Here is a 19,755-nt window from a genome sequence, read left to right as displayed (position 1 = left end):
TGTGGATTTGTGTCTCCAGAGATAACATGCTTGTTAACAACCGGTATCAAGCAGAGTGCCCCAAGGGTCGGTCCTCGGGCCGTTTTTGTTCAGTAACTGCATTAATGATCTGGAGGATGGCGTGGACTGCACCCTCAGCAAGTTTGCAGATGACACTAAACTGGGAGGAGAGGTAGATACGCTGGAGGGTAGGGATAGGATACAGATGGACCTAGACAAATTAGAGGATTGGGCCAAAAGAAATCTGATGAGGTTCAACAAGGACAAGTGCAGAGTCCTGCACTTAGGATGGAAGAATCTCATGCACCACTACAGACTAGGGACCGAATAGCTAGGGAGCAGTTCTGCAGAAAAGGACCTACAGTGGACGAGAAGTTGGATCTGAGTCCACAGTGTGCCCTTGTTGCCAAGAAGGCTAACGGCGTTTTGGGCTGTGTAAGTAGGGGCATTGCCAGCAGATCGAGGGATGTGATTGTTCCCCTCTATTCGACATTGGTGAGGCCTCATCTGGAGTACTGTGTCCAGTTTTGGGCCCCACAGTACAAGAAGGATGTGAAAAAATTGGAAAGTGTCCAGCGGAGGGCAACAAAAATGATTAGGGGACTGGAACACATGACTTATGAGGAGAGGCTGAGGGAACTGTGATTGTTTAGTCTGTGGAAGAGAAGAATGGGCGGGTGATTTGATAGCTGCTTTCAACTACCTGAAAGGGGGTTCCAAAGAGGATGGATCTAGACTGTTCTCAGTGGTAGCAGATGACAGAACAAAGAGTAATGGTCTCAAGTTGCAGTGGGGGAGGTTTAGGTTGGATATTAGGAAAAACTTTTTCATCAGGAGGGTGGTGAAACACTGGATTGTGTTATCTAGGGAGGTGGTGGAATCTCCTTCCTTTGAGGTTGTTAAGGTCAGGCTTGACAAAGGCCTGGCTGGGATGATTTAGTTGGGGATTGGTCCTGCTTTGAGCAGGGGGTTGGACTAGATGATCTCCTGAGGTCCCTTTCAACCCTGATATTCTATGATTCTATAAGTGTTCCTTCTCAGGAGGAAGCTGTGTTGAAGGTGGTGAAAGGAACATGTCTGAACATGCAGGATCTTCAGGTTGGTAAACTTTTTTATTTCATAATCTTTCTTAAGGACTGCCTGTCTTCCTTCTGGACTATTCCTGAATTCTCATGTTTGAGCAAAAAATGTAGTGGTATTATCATTTTAGATGCAGTTGTGATAAAAAATAAATAGCTGAAATAGGCAGATCTTCCTTTTACAATTTCACCTTTAAAGTAGTACTGAGTGTCAGGGAATGCAATGAGTAATGCTAAATGAGCAGTATGGTAATTAAATAACTGCATTGACTTATTTTGTTTAGGAGACTCCATCCTCAACATACAGGATTCTGAAGACTATCCACCTTCAAGATCACCATCATTTTCTATAGTTTCAGAGTTTTCTGCCAATGATAGTGTTTCAGTCACATCATGTATGTCACATAGCCACAGTATATCACCTGTAGCAAAAAGAAACCAAAAATCTCCATCATCCAGAAACAACCATAGATAAATTTGTGATAAGAACCAGCAGATTACAGAAAGAGGTAATTGATGAAAAAATTGCCCCGTTTATGTAACAAACTCTCATTTCCGTATGATTGAGAACCCAGACTTCATTAACATGGTTCAGTCAGTAAGACCAGGATACAGTCCACCAACAGAGCAGATGTTGCAGGCACATTGCTGGATAAAGTGTGTGAAAGAGAAATTGAGCAGTGTGCAAAAGGACTAGAGGGTAATATTGTTAATCTGAGCCTTGATGGGTTGAGCGATGTCCACAATGATCCTGTTGTATATGCTTGTGTGACAACAGAAGAAGGGAATGTCTTCCTTACAGAAACAATTTGTACATCAAGAAATGCACACACAGCAGAATACTTACAAGAAGTAGCAGTAAAAGCTATAACAAACTGTGGGGAAAAAAAATACAAATGTCTAGTATGCAGCTTGGTCACACAAAATGCTGCAAATGTATCCAAGATGAGAGGATATTTAGAAGAGTGTGAAGAGAGTCCCAAGCTAATAACATACGGTTGCAGTGCTCATTTGATGCACCTCCTAGCCAAAGACTTCAATGTTCCGGAAATAGAGGCTAATGTTGTTGAAATTGCAAAATACTTCCGTAACAACCACTTTGCAGCAGCGGCTCTGAAAAAAGTGGGAGGAACCAAGCTAACTCTCCCACAAGACGTGCAATGGAACTCAGTAGTGGACTGTTTTGAGCACTATATCAAGGACTGGCTTAATCTGATGACAGTTTGTAAGCAAAATCATGAAAAAATAGATGGCACTGTTGCAGCCAAAGTTCTCAACGTTGATCTTAAGAGAAATGTTGAACACATGCTGAGTACCCTAAAGTCTATTTCTGTAGCCTGGAACAAAATGCAGGGAAATGGCTGTTTTATTGCTAACGCTGTTGAAATTTGGAAGGAACTGAGTGAGATCTTAAAAAGAGAAATATGCAATGACAGAGTTAAATTACAAGCTTTAAAAAACCAAATGGGACAAGCACTATCTCCAGCTCATTTTCTTGCAAATATTCTCAATACTTGGTATCAGGGTCAAACCTTAACTGCTGAAGAAGAGGAGCTGGCTGTGACATGGACAACCAGCAATCATCCCTCCATAATGCCAAATATAATAAACTTCAGAGCTAAGGGTGAACCATTCAAGAAATATATGTTTGCTGATGATATTTTAAAGAAAGTCACACCAGTGAACTGGTGGAAGTCACTTAAGCACTTGGATTCAGAGATTGTTGAAGTGATAATTTCACTTTTAACAGCAGTAGCTTCTTCTGCCAGTGTAGAAAGAATATTTTCTTCCTTTGGACTAATTCATTACAAATTGAGAAATTGTTTGGGACCTGAAAAAGCAGGAAAGCTTGTTTTTCTTTCCCAGATTATGAACAAACAGGAAAATGAAGGTGAAGACGACTGAGTGAGCTGCTGAAGCCGATATTTTAAGTTTCTCATGTTGACTTGGCTGACCTAGTCAATTTAATTTTTGTTTTGTTTTTTAAAAAATGTTTTATTTAATTATTTTAGTTTAAAATAATTAAAAAAACAAACAAACCTGATTTTTAAAAAACTTGAATGTTTAACTAAATTCAAAAATTCATATGCTTGTTTTGTTAAAATATTATATGTTGCTGTTCAAGAAAAAAATCCAGAATACGTAATGTTGTTGTTGTTGGTTGTTTGTTTTGTTTTAGTTAAATAAAACAATTTAAATGTCTGTAACCCTAACCCTAATCCTAACACGGCTGCTACTCTAAACCTGTCTGGTGATGTTCTCCTCCTAATACTGCATGGCAAGAAAATCCTCCAAATATTAATGATTAACCTGTTGAATAGTCTTCCTGAATCATGATTTAAATCAAATCCACCCTGGTCTTCGCTCTTTAGGGATCTCTAAAGTAATTCAAATAGCAATTGAGGATCTCCCATTCAAGGAATGTGAATTCGGTGCTAAAGCAGATGAGGCCTGATGCTCTCTGAAGGACTGACATACCACACTGAGATTCTTAGCGGTTCTATACTCCTGAACCATTGCATTTATCCTGAGTGTTCTCAGGACGTTCAGGCAAGATGCAGCCAGGAGGATCATAGCTTCAGCATGGCTAAGACAATTCTGGTACTAATACCTAAAGAATCTCTCCATCCAACCTCCAATACAGTTGCCTCTCCAGCCAGATGTAATATCTCAGGCACTATCAAATTCTCCATCTGGATCCACGTTCCCTGCACCTTATGGCATGAGAGCTGGCTAGCTGACCTGAGTGGAAAGATCCTATTAATCTGAAGTACAATATCCTAATCCTCAGTAGAAAAGATTCTACAAGGCATACTTATGCTGCCAAAAGGAAGAGATTCATAATCTGGGTGCAGCATCAGTTATCACCATCCCTGGAATAGATTCCAGACATACTGAACTACCTTCTATCTTTATAGAACTCTGGACTGTCAGTGAGTTCCCGGAGGATTCACCGAGCAGCCATCTCAGTTTTCCACCCTCCACTTCAGTGATATTTTACACATTCACACCCTACGGTAGCTAGGTTTATATATCCCCCAGTCAGAGAACCTCTCCCTCCTCGGGAACTATAAATATTGGACTGATTGGGGCTAATGGGCCCACCTTTTCAGCCAATGACCATAAGTTCTCTCTTTCCACTTTTTATTAAAACAGCTTTTCTGTGGCAGCAACACTGGCCTGAAGAGTTAAGGAAATACAAGCGCTTGATGGCAAGCCCCCCCATAAAGACAGGGTGTCAGTCAGACCTCACCCTAAATTTTTACTGAAAGTGGTCTCTGTCTTTCACTTAAGTCAGGCCATCCCTCTACCTGTCACTCACCCCCTCCCCCATCCACATTCAAATAAAGGTGAGGTGAAATGGCCCACCTTACAGAAGTTCTTAGAGCGCTCTCCTGCTGTGTAGATAGGACTAAGCTATTCAGGGTATTTCCAAGATTATTGATATTTTATGCAGACAGGGTTAAAGGACAAGCCCTTTCAACACAGATGTTCTAACTGGATCTCTGCTTGTATCAAGTGATGTGATGAATTAGCAAACATAATCTCATAGGTGGGTCTAACATCTCAGTGTACCAGAGCAGAAACAACCTCTGTTGCTTCTTTGATAAATGTTCCCATACTTGGAGATACCTGGGTAGCTACTTTGGGCTCAGTACACATATTCACCCAGCATTATTCCATCGTGGAAGCATCAAGAGCCGATGCTAATTTTGGTAGGACTGTCCTACAATCACTGGTTAGATAAACTCCTAGCACCCACCTCCTGTAACCTAGGTCATTGCTTGTGAGTTACCAACAGTGAAATGTTTATGGACAAGCTCTCAAAGAAGAAGAAATGGCTACGTGTACCTTACAGTAACTGGTTCGTCGAGATGTGTTGTCCATATATTGTCCATGACCTGCCACCGCCGTTCCCCCTCCCTCCTCGGAGTAGAGGCAAAAATTCAGTGTAGAAAGTAGCTCCACCTGTGTTCCATAGTTTCTAGCTTTCACAGTTTACTGTTCCATCCTACATATTGGATCCATAACTAGTTATAACAGAATTGTCTGTAGAAACAGTTGCTTCCATATATGTTATATCAATAGAGAGAGGATGCTGGTACAAATCCCACAGTGTGGAACAATATATCATTGTCTTTCCATTGCTTTGGCTTTTGCTTATTTTAGATGGTATGCAATGCATAATGCATACACAAATCCTTTATCCACATTGATGCTTCCAGTTGCTGCTGCTGTTGTTTATTCCTTATTTTATTACGAAATATTTGTGTATAGTGCTATAGGCAGGCATGGCAAGTCACATAGCAAATAAAGATATGTCCACCTCAGTCAGCTAAATTGACACAAGAAGACACTGGAAAGAGAACAACAAGCAATGGAAATGGAGGGATGCAGGGAAGAAGAAATACACAGAATAAAGTTAAGGGTTTGTTGGGTACTACATTACCTATTGTAGTAGTTCCTAGGTGGTCTTTTTTGTTTTGTTAATTGCCTTTAAAAATTGTTTAAATGGAATTTGTGGATTGTTGTTTGAGGGATTGTGAAAAGCAGTGGTTTTTGACAAGAAATATTCTAAGGGAGATTGCTTGGCCTACTAGACCAGTGAGGCTATTTCAGGCTCGGAGGCCAGCACTCAGGAGAGCACAGGCACTTGTGCGAGAAGGGAACAAAAGGGAATCAGTCATTGGCAGAGAGAGAGAGTCAGCATAAAGATAAAAGGAGGACTTGTGGCACCTTAGAGACTAACACCTTTATTTGAGCATAAGCTTTCGTGAGCTACAGCCCACTTCATCGGATGCATACAGTGGGGAGATATTATGTACACAGAGAAGATGAAACAATGGGTGTTACCATAGACACTGTAATGAGAGTGATCAGGTAAGGTGAGCTATTACCAGCAGGAGAGCGGTGGGGAGGGGGAGAAACTTTTGTAGTGATGATCAAGGCCCACCTTGATTATCACTACAAAAGCCCCACCCCCCACCCGCTCTACTGCTGGTAATAGCTCACCTTACCTGATCACTCTCATTACAGTGTGTATGGTAACACCCATTGTTTCATCTTCTTTGTGTACATAATATCTCCCCACTGTATTTTCCACTGTATGCATCCGATGAAGTGGGCTGTAGCTCACGAAAGCTTATGCTCAAATAAATGTGTTAGTCTCTAAGGTGCCACAATTCCTCCTTTTCTTTTTGCGGATACAGACTAACACGGCTGCTACTCTGAAACCTAGCTTAAAGATAATAGCTCAAATTGAGTGGATGAAGTTACCCAGGCATAAAGTGCAGAGGATGAAGAGGAGAGGGGCCAAAGACAGAATTCTTTTGTAGAGAGGGGGTAAAGAGGAGGAGGTGCTTCCAGAGGAAATACTAGAGGGAGCACTCCAAATCAAGTATCTGAAAGTCAAATAAAAGTACATGAGTTCAGAAAGGCAAAGTAGAAGAGAGTTAAAAAGGATGATATGGTCAATAGTGTTGAAGGTAGTAGAAAGGTCAAGGAGGGTGAAACTGAAGAAGAGAGATTTGGACTTGGCCAAGAAAAGCTAATTGGAGATTGACTCAGTGAGAGAAGAGTGGGAAGGACACTTTGGCATACGGAGCAAGGTGGGGCTGGAATGGGTCTAAGTAGGGGGGAAATAATGATGACTTCAGACCAGATGGGAGTCAGGGAGTAACAGTAATTTTTTTTTTAAATGAAAGCCTGATCATTCCCTCTTTTACTCAGATTCGATATGCTGCTTATTCCTATTTTAATTTTAGAAATTGATGTTACTAGGCAAGTTAAACTATTTGGAGTTGCAAAGCTAACACTAAAACCTTAAAGTTGTTCTTATTTTTTTCAGTACAGCATCCTAAAAATCACAGGTGGAGAAGCAACTCGATATTAATATTTTGCAACTTAGATTAGAAATTTAATTTTTTGGACATTTTGAATCTTCTGTTGAAAAGGGGGGCAAACTCTGAGACCTATGGCTCCCCATATAGGAGACTATAACCCATTTTTCACCTTGTGTTTAATACTAATCTAACAGCTGTACAAACACCTGCAAAGGCTGATCTGATCTCTGTGGAAGACATTTTCCTTGGTGTTTTGAGTCTGCTTCTTTTAGATTTCCATTGAAATTGCTCATCTGATCTCAACCTCAGGTCCTTAACCTAATGGTGTTCCTTATTATTATTTTCATTTTTGTTTGCACTACTAGAAAAGCACTACTTTTAAACATTAAAAAAACCAGAAAAATACATTAAGGTAAATTCCTAATTTAAACACTCAGAATGAGGGAAGTGCAGTCAGGGCTGAAATTCCAATCTCATGGTGGCCAGTTGTGCTTAAGTATTGCATACATCTTCTAAAACTGTATGTTAGTCTCTAAGGTGCCACAAGTACTCCTTTTCTTTTTGCAAATACAGACTAACACGGCTGCTGCTCTGAAACCTGTGTATGATCTAAAGTATCATATGTGTTGTAAAACCCTAGGTGAAAAGGAATGTGTTAAGTTGAGTTCTACTCTTAACTTAGAATTTTCATGCTTTTTTGGGGTTTAAGCCTAGACCCTGATCATTACGTTAATGTATTTTTTTCTGTCATTTTTATGATGTTAGTAAAGCAATTAAGTAAGATATCTGATCCAATATCTTGTTTAATAAGTAGTTGGGTTTCACGTTCACTTACAGTTTTGACTATAAATGGTATTTTATTACACTGTCCATCAGCCTTTTATTGGACTTACATCACTACAGAATATGTAAGACATCATAAAAAGTTACAAAAGTATGTTTTTTGGCTTTTGGTTTGAAAGGTTAGATATAAACAGGAAATGAAGCCCAGGCACTACAGAATTGGCATAGTGCACATTTAACATAGTAACATATCTTGATAAAACATAACACTTGACAGAGTGTTTTCTAGAACTTGGTAAATGTGATGCAGATTTGCTGGGCATTGCAAAACTATAGTAAATCAATTCAAAAGAGAGCCTATTCCTTCTACTGTTTTACATGCTAGTCACTTTAGCGTTACAAACAATGGTACCCGTTCTGCCCTACTTGCACTTGTACTTGGCCCTTAAATATAATGTACATTTTAAAATCCCCCTGTAGTAGAAGTCACATAGTGCCCTTCAACCATGTGCTCAATTCCCATGATGTGAATAAAATCATTATATATGAAAACAAAATTACCATGAGGACATCAAGTTTACAAAGGAAAACAGATCAGAATTAAGTTGCATTGGAAGAGCCATCTGGGAAAGCTAGAGCTACCTCAGTGCTATGTTTTTCACATTCATAAGCTCTTACAAAGAAGTTGGAATAATGGTAAACCAAAAATTCAGTATATATCACTAGGACGTTCTCCTTATCCAAAATTGTATTTGGCTTTAGCAGTTCAAGTGCAATTGCTTGTGTTGTATCCCTCCCAAAGATCCGAGTGCTGGTGTCCGGGTTGTGGAAACCATGAGAAGAGGCAAATTTCTGTCACATTTTCATGAAAAAAGGAAGGTGTTTGGCAGCCATTAAAAGGCGTACGTGTCAAGGAATGTGCACCGTGTAATTGCTGCTGTGGGCACTGATATAGATGGCTCTTTTCAGGAATGAGAGAGGGAGTATGGGAGATGAAATTTGAAGATGAAAACTAATATTTAAAAACAAAATAGCAAAGTACAGCTAATTATTTACAATTCTGTTCCTCCAGGGATACTTGGTGGGAAGTTCCTGGAAAGAAGTCGTATTAAGAAGCCTGGGCAGGAGCTTTTTAAGAGTGAGATATCTGAGTACTTCAAAGCTCAGGATCTGTTTGTTGGAGCCAGAGTTTGTTTCAATGGTCACAACTTTCTTTTGGTGGATGCTGACGAGTATGCGTTCAACTATATGGAGAAGCATGCAGATGAGGTGAATTGGGCTTTTGCTACTTTATTTTGCCTTTCAGTACTATGTATTGAGTATCATATCTATATAACTTTCTCAGAACCAAGTTTACCATGTTTCTTCACACTACAATGTGTACTGAACTATCATTATTTATCTTAACAATTGGATCATTTCGTTCCCCTCCACGCGCCCCCCCCATGTGTATACAATCTCTGATCATTTGCTTTGTCACAAATATCACACATTCCCTTCACAGCTGGGGATTCAAGCTCTCAGTTGCATTGAGTTTCATGATCTGCTGACACTGGCATTGTTTTCAGAAAGGAAAGCAATAATTAGCAGAAGGAGGGGAAAATACATACTTTTCCTGTGCCAGTTAATTTATACCTGGTCCTGGTAACAGAGTCAATGTTAACCAAAGCCACAAGGTATCTCATAGTTGTTCTGGCTGCACCTTCCAACAGCAGTGGTCACATGAGGCACTAGCAGAAATAGTAACTTGGAGGAGAAGATAAAAACAAGCTGCTAAAACGAATGGCAGGGTATTATGGGTAGACTACTGGGCTGGGTATGTTGTGGAGAAGCATACACTTACGGAGATTCTGATGAAATAACTATAACTGTAGGTGTACATATCTGGGAACTCTTTTCTCTGAAGTGTTGAAAACATTATTCTGAAATTATTTAAAAATGTATTTGAAGAATATGTGATGTCAGGAACTCCTGAGTTCTAACCTCTGCTCTGCCATACTCACCTTGAGCAACTCCCTTAGGGCCAGATGGTGCCCTGAGGCACAGTTCTGAACAAAGCCTAAATTGCATTACTTGTGGTGGAGCACCAGAAGGAAATGTGTCTCCGCTTGGCTACACTGGCAACGTGGAAGCGCTGCCACAATTAGAGCTAGAGCTCTCTCACAGCGCTACCATCTCCACGAGGGGCATAGATACCAGCTCTGGGAGCGTGGCTCCGAGCGCTGGTGCACTGTCTACACTGGCATGTTACAGCGCTGAAACTGCAGTACTCAGGGGAGTGTTTTTTCACACCTCTGAGGGAGAAACTTGTAGTGCTGTAAAGTGCCAGTGTAGACAAGCCCTCAGACTCAGTGTGTCTGAGTCATAATTTCTCCAAAGCTGCCCTTTCCCACAGTGGCAGATGGGGAGGGGCAAAGAATACACTGAATCAGTCCTTAATAAGAAAGGAGATTGCCCTCCAACCTTGTGTCCTGCTATCTTGTGGGGGTGGGGGATGGGGGGAGCAGTGTCACTCTAGTCAGATCTTTACCTATTCTCTGCCCACCTGCTCGCTGAAAGGGAAGGCAGGCAAGAAGCAGCCATTCAAGGACTCTGCTGTGCCGAAGTCCCAGATCCCAGGGGCGGGTAGGCCTAACGCTGTTTCATGTGGGAGGGTGGAAATCCTTATTCCACTACCTAGTCCTGGTAGAGTAGACACAGTTTAGCCCTTAATGCCTTTGGGCCCCGTGCACTACTCATTTGAGTGAAACAAACAGGTTTTCAGCCTCTGTTTCTTTGTAAAATAAGAATATTAACATTATCTACCTCACTCAGTGAAGTAAGGATTATTTGTTGTAGAGTGCTTGTTGATATAAAGTGTTTTAACTGTTATGTATTAATAAAAAAATAAAGCTATATATACACCTCTTATTCCCTGCAATTTGTTTGTAGTCCTAGTATCATAACCAAACTTGCTCCAAAATATACAGTGCATTAAACTACAAATGTTCTTTGGAGCTGCTGTTTGCATTTGATTAATCCCTAAGCAAATAAATGAGATCCTAGTTTTTCAGACTAAGTGAATGCATATATCAGCATTACAATCTGCAGAATGTGAACAAGAAACATTGAGAAAATAGCCCTTTAAAAATGAGTTTTGAAAACAATTATTCGTGCAGATAAGACTTTAAAACAGATGGTGAGAATCAGCTTTACTGTTGTATTGATGCCTAGGTGATTTATACATGGTATTTGAATACTGAATTTTAGGATTAAGTATACTCATTCATCACAGCGGTCCAGGGAGAGTACTTCATGCATCATCTTCAGGTGGAGTCATGTACTTCATTTACCTGAGCAAATGTAAGGAACTCCAATAAAAGTTGGAGATAAACAGATAAAAAATAAATACATTCTAGAGGAAGAGAGTTTTAAGATTATTCTTAATCCTTTTATTTTTAAATTCAATATTTCTTTAACCTTTAGTTCTCTGTTTCCTTCCTTTGCCTTGATCACTTTCCTCATCAGTATCTGTTTTTAGAGCTGGTCAAAAAAGTTCCGACTGACCATTTCTCCATTACAAAATTCCATTGTGCCAAAACAGAAGCTTTCTGCAGAAATTTGTTGATTTTTGATGCAGTTTTGTTTAAATATTTTTTAAGGCATTTTGATAAAGTTCCATTTCTATATTTTTGAAACAGAGCATTTTGATTTTCATTTTGAAATTTAGTTTATTTTTATATTATAAAAATAAAAAAATCTGAAAAGTTATAATCAAAGGAAATATTTTGATTGATCCAAAACGAATTATTTTCAAAAATATCATTTTGTGGCAAATTTTGAAATTGTTTGGTTTTGTTTCGATTTGGAATGAAAACAAAGTTAGACACTGAGGAATTTCCCACAAATTAGAAATTCCAATTCCCACACAGCTCTACATGTTTTAGCCAAGTTGAAGAGACTAGATCAAAGCACATTAAGGAACTGGTAATGTGTGTCAACAAGGTACACACAGACAGATAGCCAGCCTGCCACGCACTCGTGCACGGTAGAGTCACACTCCAGCTTGCTGCAAAGTAAGTGTTCATGTAGACAAGCCCTAAGTCACAAAGCGTGCAGGTCCTGTCTAGCAAGTAAGTTAATTCAAACAGTTGATTATTAATTACACTAAGGCCCCTTTGCACAGCTCAGGCAATGTTACTAGGATCTTAAGGTACACCCACTTTTAGGGCCCTTAACACAACCAGAGTGATGTGAAGAGGAATAAGAGACGCTGGACCTGACTCTCGGTTATGCTAAGTGTAACTGGGAGTCGGGCCCAACATCTCTTATGGTTAGATCCGTAATTGCCAACCTTAGCTAATTTCAATATTTGCTACTCAAAATAACATCATGTATTGAATGGGAGAAAACAGTTTTCAGCTTGTTTCATTATACTGTATGTTCTGCAGCAGAGCATGTCTGACTTTCTAGAACTTAATTCAGCATTTGTTAAATGACTGTTTATTCCAAAAAATAAAAATCAAAGTTTTATTCTTTGTTGACTACCCACTTTTAAGAGTAGCAAGCAAATTATGTACAGGGTTTTAACATAGCAAAGCTGAATATTGGATTTGAAGCTTAAGTGCTCAAGTCTAATTGGAATGGCCTAATCGGGAAGAATGACACTTGTTGAAATAAATGTTCATCTTACGTTCTGGGAAAAATTGGTTCCTAATAATACAATCTGTGCTGAACTTAGTGTGAATGACAAGTTTATATGGCTGAGCATATACATTGGAACTGCAGTGAGCTGTTCACAAAAGCGAAGGACACAAAGATTTATTTTAAATTGATCATCTGTATTAAATGAGGGTTAAGTGGGATGCAGCAGTGGACAGTGAGGGCAAAAGTACTGTTTAAACTTGTGCTTTAAAATGTACCTTTAACTGCTTTGATGTTGCATTGAAGCAAGAGTGGGCATCGTTTCAGTCACTGAAATTTAAGCTTTCTGAAGGTGTAACAGATAAGTACGTTTAGTGAGATTTTAACATTTTCAGTAAAAAGCAAATTTTCTCAGCAGTTGGCTTTGTCTCAGACTCACCTAGAAAATGCTGTGATATGTACTGCACGTTTGAGAGGAGACAAAGAAGATGATAATGCTTAGCAATTACACAGTGCCGTACATCTCCATAACACTGTACATACATTAACTAAGTAATGCCTTTCTGCATGTAATATATATTTTCTGTCCTCCCCCGTCCATTAAGTTCCCAATGGCCAATATCAGCCTCATCCTGAACAAACTGAAGGCTATAGGAGAACCTAGTTCCAGAGAGATCAAGCAGATTTTTGCAGCCACTGACCCTGAACACACCAAGGTGATTGAATATAACCCTTTCAGGTAAGAATGAGGGATTCTCAGTTTTAACGTTTACTGAGGATGATTTTTGAGAAATGTACAGAGCATTGCTGTTTCTTGAAGCTCTTTGCACAATTATGTATTAAGTGTTAAGTGATAGATGACTTGTATTTGATTTACACTAGTTTTAGGACTTTGTGTGAAATGCAATACAAAGAAAGGTTTTTCAGGTGAAATTTAAAGAAAAGGAAGTGATTCTGGCTTAGAGCGAGAGAATTTTTTTGAATAGTTTGGACAATACAAATGAATGTGGCTGTTCTCTGTGGAGTTAGTCGTGTGGCCAGAGGAGAATAAGATCAGGACTGCATAGGCAGGGGAGTAGGTGAATGTATGGGCAGACAGGTAGGGTCAGCCAAGTCAGCTGTAAGTTCTGAAAATCAGGAAGGCAACTTTGAGTTGAATTCAGAGATGGATAGGAAACAATAAGAGAGAATGAGGTTAATTGAGTCATGATTCTTTGAGCAAGATGATAGCCTGGTCACTGAATCCAGGCCCCTTGAAGTATAGGAAACAAACTGGGAAGATCTTAAAAGGGGAATGTAGTAGTTCACTCAGGCAGTGATTAAAGCATGCGTAAGTATTTGAGCAGAGGCTGGATTAATGGAAATCTAGATTCTGGCAATGATCCATAGGTGGTAATGAACAAATTTATAGGCAAGTTATATATGGAAAGGGAAATTAAATTCAGGATCAAGGCTGGCTTCAAGATTTCTGGCTTTGGGGGTAAAGAAGGGGTCTGAGCTAAAGAGAGTGGTAGTAAAGTCAAAGCTGTGGGACAGAGAAGATTGTTTTACTTAGGACTTCAGTTTTTGAAATTTTGAATAGTAGTATATAATATAATCAGGAGCTTCAGAGGTAAGTTGGGTGGGTAAATGGCAAATAAAGAGAAGTACCATGAGATGTCATCCATAGGGAAATGTTAGCTCAGATAGAAACTACTGATGAAATATATTAGAAGATATATAGGTGAGAAGAAAAGGGCCAAAGACAGGTCTTTGTAACACTTCATAGCAGAAGTATCAACGAAAGAAAGAAAACCCATCTTCAGTAATGAAAAATGGGTATCTAGAGAGGTAAGAGTCATACCAGGAGAAGTCAGTGCCACTGGCACCTTCTTTTTGCTCGAGGTACTCAAGGATCAGTGTTAAAAGTTTTATTGAGATCAAATAGGTGTCAGTCTATGATCAAAGTCAAGATATTAGACCATTAAATGCATTGAGATCGTTAGTCTTACTACTACAGTAAGAAAGGGCAAAAAACCCTAGTTGATGATGTATAGGTTAACAAACCACACTATTTGATTAAGCAGTTTATTGCACGTACCCAGTAATCTGTTTAAAAACCAAATAACTTGATCATTAAATATTTGCTTTGGTCCAAATTCTGCACTAATTATCTGAAATATTTTGTTGTTCTCTGCCATGCATTTGTAATGTGTCAAAGTCTCTAGCACTTGTATTACCAAATTGGAGGGGCAGACTTTAGAAGGACTTGCTGCACTTACATCTAGTGGGAAAAGGTTTTTATTTTGGGAGGTGTAGCTTTTGTTACATGTAAGCTTACTGTGTATTCTTTGAAGCCCGAATTCTGTGCCGCTGTGAACAGCCTGAGTGCTAAACTGTTTGTGCAGGGCGATGTGAGAGGGGCATGGAATGAGATGCATTCTCTCTCCAAGGCTGTGGAGCCACTCTGTGGTCATTCTTTAAGCTAAAAGAAAAGGAGTACTTGTGGCACCTTAGAGACTAACAAATTTATTAGAGCATAAGCTTTCGTGAGCTACAGCTCACTTCATCGGATGCATTTGGTGGAAAAAACAGAGGAGAGATTTATATACACACACACAGAGAACATGAAACAATGGGTTTATCATACACACTGTAAGGAGAGTGATCACTTAAGATAAGCCATCACCAACAGCAGGGGGGGGAAGGAGGAAAACCTTTCATGGTGACAAGCAGGTAGGCTAATTCCAGCAGTTAACAAGAATATCAGAGGAACAGTGGGGGGTGGGGTGGGAGGGAGAAATACCATGGGGAAATAGTTTTACTTTGTGTAATGACTCATCCATTCCCAGTCTCTATTCAAGCCTAAATTAATTGTATCCAGTTTGCAAATTAATTCCAATTCAGCAGTCTCTCGTTGGAGTCTGTTTTTGAAGCTTTTTTGTTGAAGGATAGCCACTCTTAGGTCTGTGATCGAGTGACCAGAGAGATTGAAGTGTTCTCCAACTGGTTTTTGAATGTTATAATTCTTGACGTCTGATTTGTGTCCATTCATTCTTTTACGTAGAGACTGTCCAGTTTGGCCAATGTACATGGCAGAGGGGCATTGCTGGCACATGATGGCATATATCACATTGGTAGATGCGCAGGTGAACGAGCCTCTGATAGTGTGGCTGATGTGATTAGGCCCTATGATGGTATCCCCTGAATAGATATGTGGACAGAGTTGGCAACGGGCTTTGTTGCAAGGATAGGTTCCTGGGTTAGTGGTTCTGTTGTGTGGTGTGTGGTTGCTGGTGAGTATTTGCTTCAGATTGGGGGGCTGTCTGTAAGCAAGGACTGGTCTGTCTCCCAAGATCTCAGGCCCTTCGTTACCAGCACTCCCAGCTATCTTCGAGACACCACCGATTTCCTGAGGAAACTACAGTCCATTGGTGATCTTCCTAAAAACACCATCCTAGCCACTATGGATGTAGAAGCCCTCTACACCAACATTCCACACAAAGATGGACTACAAGCCGTCAGGAACAGTATCCCCGATACTGTCACGGCTAACCTGGTGGCAGAACTTTGTGACTTTGTCCTGACCCATAACTATTTCACATTTGGTGACAATGTATACCTTCAAATCAGCGGCACTGCGATGGGTACCCGCATGGCCCCACAGTATGCCAACATTTTTATGGCTGACTTAGAACAACGCTTCCTCAGCTCTCGTTCCCTAATGCCCCTACTCTACTTGCGCTACATTGATGACATCTTCATCATCTGGACCCATGGAAAAGAAGCTCTTGAGGAATTCCACCATGATTTCAACAATTTCCATCCCACCATCAACCTCAGCCTGGACCAGTCCACACAAGAGATCCACTTCCTGGACACTACGGTGCTAATAAGCGATGGTCACATAAACACCACCCTATATCGGAAACCTACTGACCGCTATTCCTACCTACATGCCTCTAGCTTTCATCCAGATCATACCACTCGATCCATTGTCTACAGCCAAGCGCTACGATATAACCGCATTTGCTCCAACCCCTCAGACAGAGACAAACACCTACAAGATCTCTATCATGCATTCCTACAACTACAGTACCCACCTGCTGAAGTGAAGAAACAGATTGACAGAGCCAGAAGAGTACCCAGAAGTCACCTACTACAGGACAGGCCCAACAAAGAAAACAACAGAACGCCACTAGCCATCACCTTCAGCCCCCAACTAAAACCCCTCCAACGCATCATCAAGGATCTACAACCTATCCTGAAGGACGAGCCATCGCTCTCTCAGATCTTGGGAGACAGACCAGTCCTTGCTTACAGACAGCCCCCCAATCTGAAGCAAATACTCACCAGCAACCACACACCACACAACAGAACCACTAACCCAGGAACCTATCCTTGCAACAAAGCCCGTTGCCAACTCTGTCCACATATCTATTCAGGGGATACCATCATAGGGCCTAATCACATCAGCCACACTATCAGAGGCTCGTTCACCTGCGCATCTACCAATGTGATATATGCCATCATGTGCCAGCAATGCCCCTCTGCCATGTACATTGGCCAAACTGGACAGTCTCTACGTAAAAGAATGAATGGACACAAATCAGACGTCAAGAATTATAACATTCAAAAACCAGTTGGAGAACACTTCAATCTCTCTGGTCACTCGATTACAGACCTGAGGGTGGCTATCCTTCAACAAAAAAACTTCAAAAACAGACTCCAACGAGAGACTGCTGAATTGGAATTAATTTGCAAACTGGATACAATTAATTTAGGCTTGAATAGAGACTGGGAATGGATGAGTCATTACACAAAGTAAAACTATTTCCCCATGGTATTTCTCCCTCCCACCCCACCCCCCACTGTTCCTCTGATATTCTTGTTAACTGCTGGAATTATCCTACCTGCTTGTCACCATGAAAGGTTTTCCTCCTTCCCCCCCCTGCTGTTGGTGATGGCTTATCTTAAGTGATCACTCTCCTTACAGTGTGTATGATAAACCCATTGTTTCATGTTCTCTGTGTGTGTGTATATAAATCTCTCCTCTGTTTTTTCCACCAAATGCATCTGATGAAGTGAGCTGTAGCTCACGAAAGCTTATGCTCTAATAAATTTGTTAGTCTCTAAGGTGCCACAAGTACTCCTTTTCTTTTTGCGAATACAGACTAACACGGCTGCTACTCTGAAACCCATTCTTTAAGCTGCGAGGCTTCAATGTCTTCCTCCACATATGTGAGAGGAGAGGAGGACTCACAAAGCAGTGGATCTTCTAGCCTCATCTCTTACATGGATCACCACAGGGCTACCTCTTCATACCTCCTGTGGGCTGAGGTGCAGAGGGCTCTTGTGGGGATGAGCTGTACCTCATAAGGTGTGCCCATCACCTGCAACTGCTGGCCTTCTGAACCCTCCTGTGGAGTGGAATCCCACCAATTCTGACAGGGGAGTATCCACAGATTTGAACGATCTTAACCATGTTATCTTGTTCCATTTTGCAATATATGCATTACTATAGAACTGCCTGGAAATATATCCACCATTCGGAGGGAAAATATTTTTATGCCAAAGCGAACAGAAAACCTCTCTGCTTCTATAAAAGTCAATTTTTTTGATGGAACTTACGTTTTTTATTTTATTTTTCTCTCATATGTTACTATTGCTTTTAATCTTTCACAGCATTTCACAATTAGAGGCCTTTACACAATGCATATTTTTAGTACATGCACACACCTGCATGACAGTCTGAAGTTATAAGGGACACTTAAGTTTATGCTCCAGTACTACAGTCTTCCTGGCTTGTCTTAGAACGAGACAAGGATTTTACTATGCTCTGAAGTTTACGGTTCAAATGTACTCCTGTCTGCCTAGTTAATGAGTCAAAATAGCTTTCTCCATAATGCACAGATCCTCTCTTATGTACTTTTCCTCAAGCTACACTGAGAAGATACACCCTTAGATATGATGCAGTGAAGCAGAATTATAATTATAGCATTTATTTATTCTGTTTACAAACCCCAAATCATACAGCATAGAAAACAGGAAATAAATAAATGGAATATACAGAAAGTATCTGCAGAGGTATTGGTCATGCTATTGCGAAGCTTTGTTAAAGAGAGAAAAGATCAGTCTGGAAACTTAAACACGCTGTCTTAGTCCTGTCCTGATCTCTGGTTTTCAGGGCCATTCACTATGAGAGACAAAGCAGAATCACATGGGTTTAATGAAGATGCTTCTCTTTCATCCATCTTTGAAACAGTTTTCTTGAGCAGTTAATTATTTCTTCTCTGATCCTCCTAATCTCAGATTACAATCTGCTTCATTCTTATAGAATAAAAAAATTAAAAGAAAAGAAAACTAAATGACAGGGAAAATTCATGAGACAAAGTGGGTAAGGTAACATCTTTCATTGGACCAACTTCTGTTTGGAGGGAGAGACAAGCTTTCAAGCCACACACAGCTCTATGTGGCTTGAAAGCTTGTTCCTGTCACCAATAGAAGCTGATCTAATAAAAGATGCTACTTCACCTACCTTGTTTCTCTAATTTCCTGGGACCCACACAACTACAAGTATACTGTACAGGGAAGATTCATGTTACCTGACATTGTTTCCTGGCAGGAGAAGTCAATAAAATTCTGAGTTGGAATTTTGGGTCTTCAGCACTGTTCAGATCATAGTAACCCTAGAAAGTCCCTTAAATCCCAAAAGAGAAAATAATGTCATCTGGGGAAATCTTTGGTGCTTTGATTGTCATTGTCTGAGTTGAGAAAACATATGGAAGGACTTATTTAGATCCTAATCCTGAAAAGATTTAAGTGTGGATGTAAAGTTGTGCATGTGAATAGACCCACTTAAGTCAATGTGACTACTCATATGTGTAAAGTTATGCATATGCTTAAATCATTGAAGGATCCGAGTCTTAGTTGTAAGCCGTATGGGGTGCGGATAGTCCTCTACGGTGGTAGTATAGTGCCCAGCACAAAGGGCTTCAATTTTGATTGGGGCCTCTGAGCATTACTGTAAAACACATAACAACAAAGGAGGGACCAAGCTTTGGTATAGTGTTGTATTTCATGGTGGGCACTCAATTCAAATGCAAATGCTCAGTTTGCCTGTGTCTGGAAATAAGATTTATCTGGAGCTCTGTACACCTTGTCCTCTCCTGATATTCATCTCCAGTCATTGTAAATAAAGGGTCTTTCTGTGTTACTTAGTACAAGGCCAGCTCACAGTGAATCAGCTGAATCAAAGCAGAGAGTACATTGTGTTCAGTATCCTTCAGTGGATAGTTCTGAGAATTTACACTTCATAGGCCCTGGATTGACACTTTTATTTGGGCAGGGCTCCCCAAAAAAGCAAATCATTTAAAAGAAACAAATAAAACAATCATTAAATTTGCGGTAGAGGTGTGTGTATGGGAGGGGGGCAGTATGTATTTGTG

General features: G+C 40.3%; 1 protein-coding gene across 3 annotated transcripts in view; it reads left to right on the top strand.

Annotated features, from left to right (window-relative positions):
- The window catches only part of EFHC2 (EF-hand domain containing 2), a 118,056-nt gene that overhangs the window by 84,354 nt on the left and 13,947 nt on the right, over nt 1–19,755 (top strand). For all 3 annotated transcript variants that reach the window (XM_038415072.2, XM_038415081.1, XM_038415061.1), the window contains exons 10-11: nt 8,778–8,974; nt 12,934–13,067. In XM_038415072.2, coding sequence (XP_038271000.1) covers nt 8,778–8,974; nt 12,934–13,067 — 331 coding nt within the window. The remainder of the gene's footprint in view (nt 1–8,777; nt 8,975–12,933; nt 13,068–19,755) is intronic.

The sequence above is a fragment of the Dermochelys coriacea genome, chromosome 1 (genome assembly GCF_009764565.3).
Source record: "Dermochelys coriacea isolate rDerCor1 chromosome 1, rDerCor1.pri.v4, whole genome shotgun sequence".
Classification (NCBI taxonomy): Eukaryota; Metazoa; Chordata; order Testudines; family Dermochelyidae; genus Dermochelys; species Dermochelys coriacea.
This window is presented reverse-complemented; position numbering and strand designations above follow the sequence as displayed.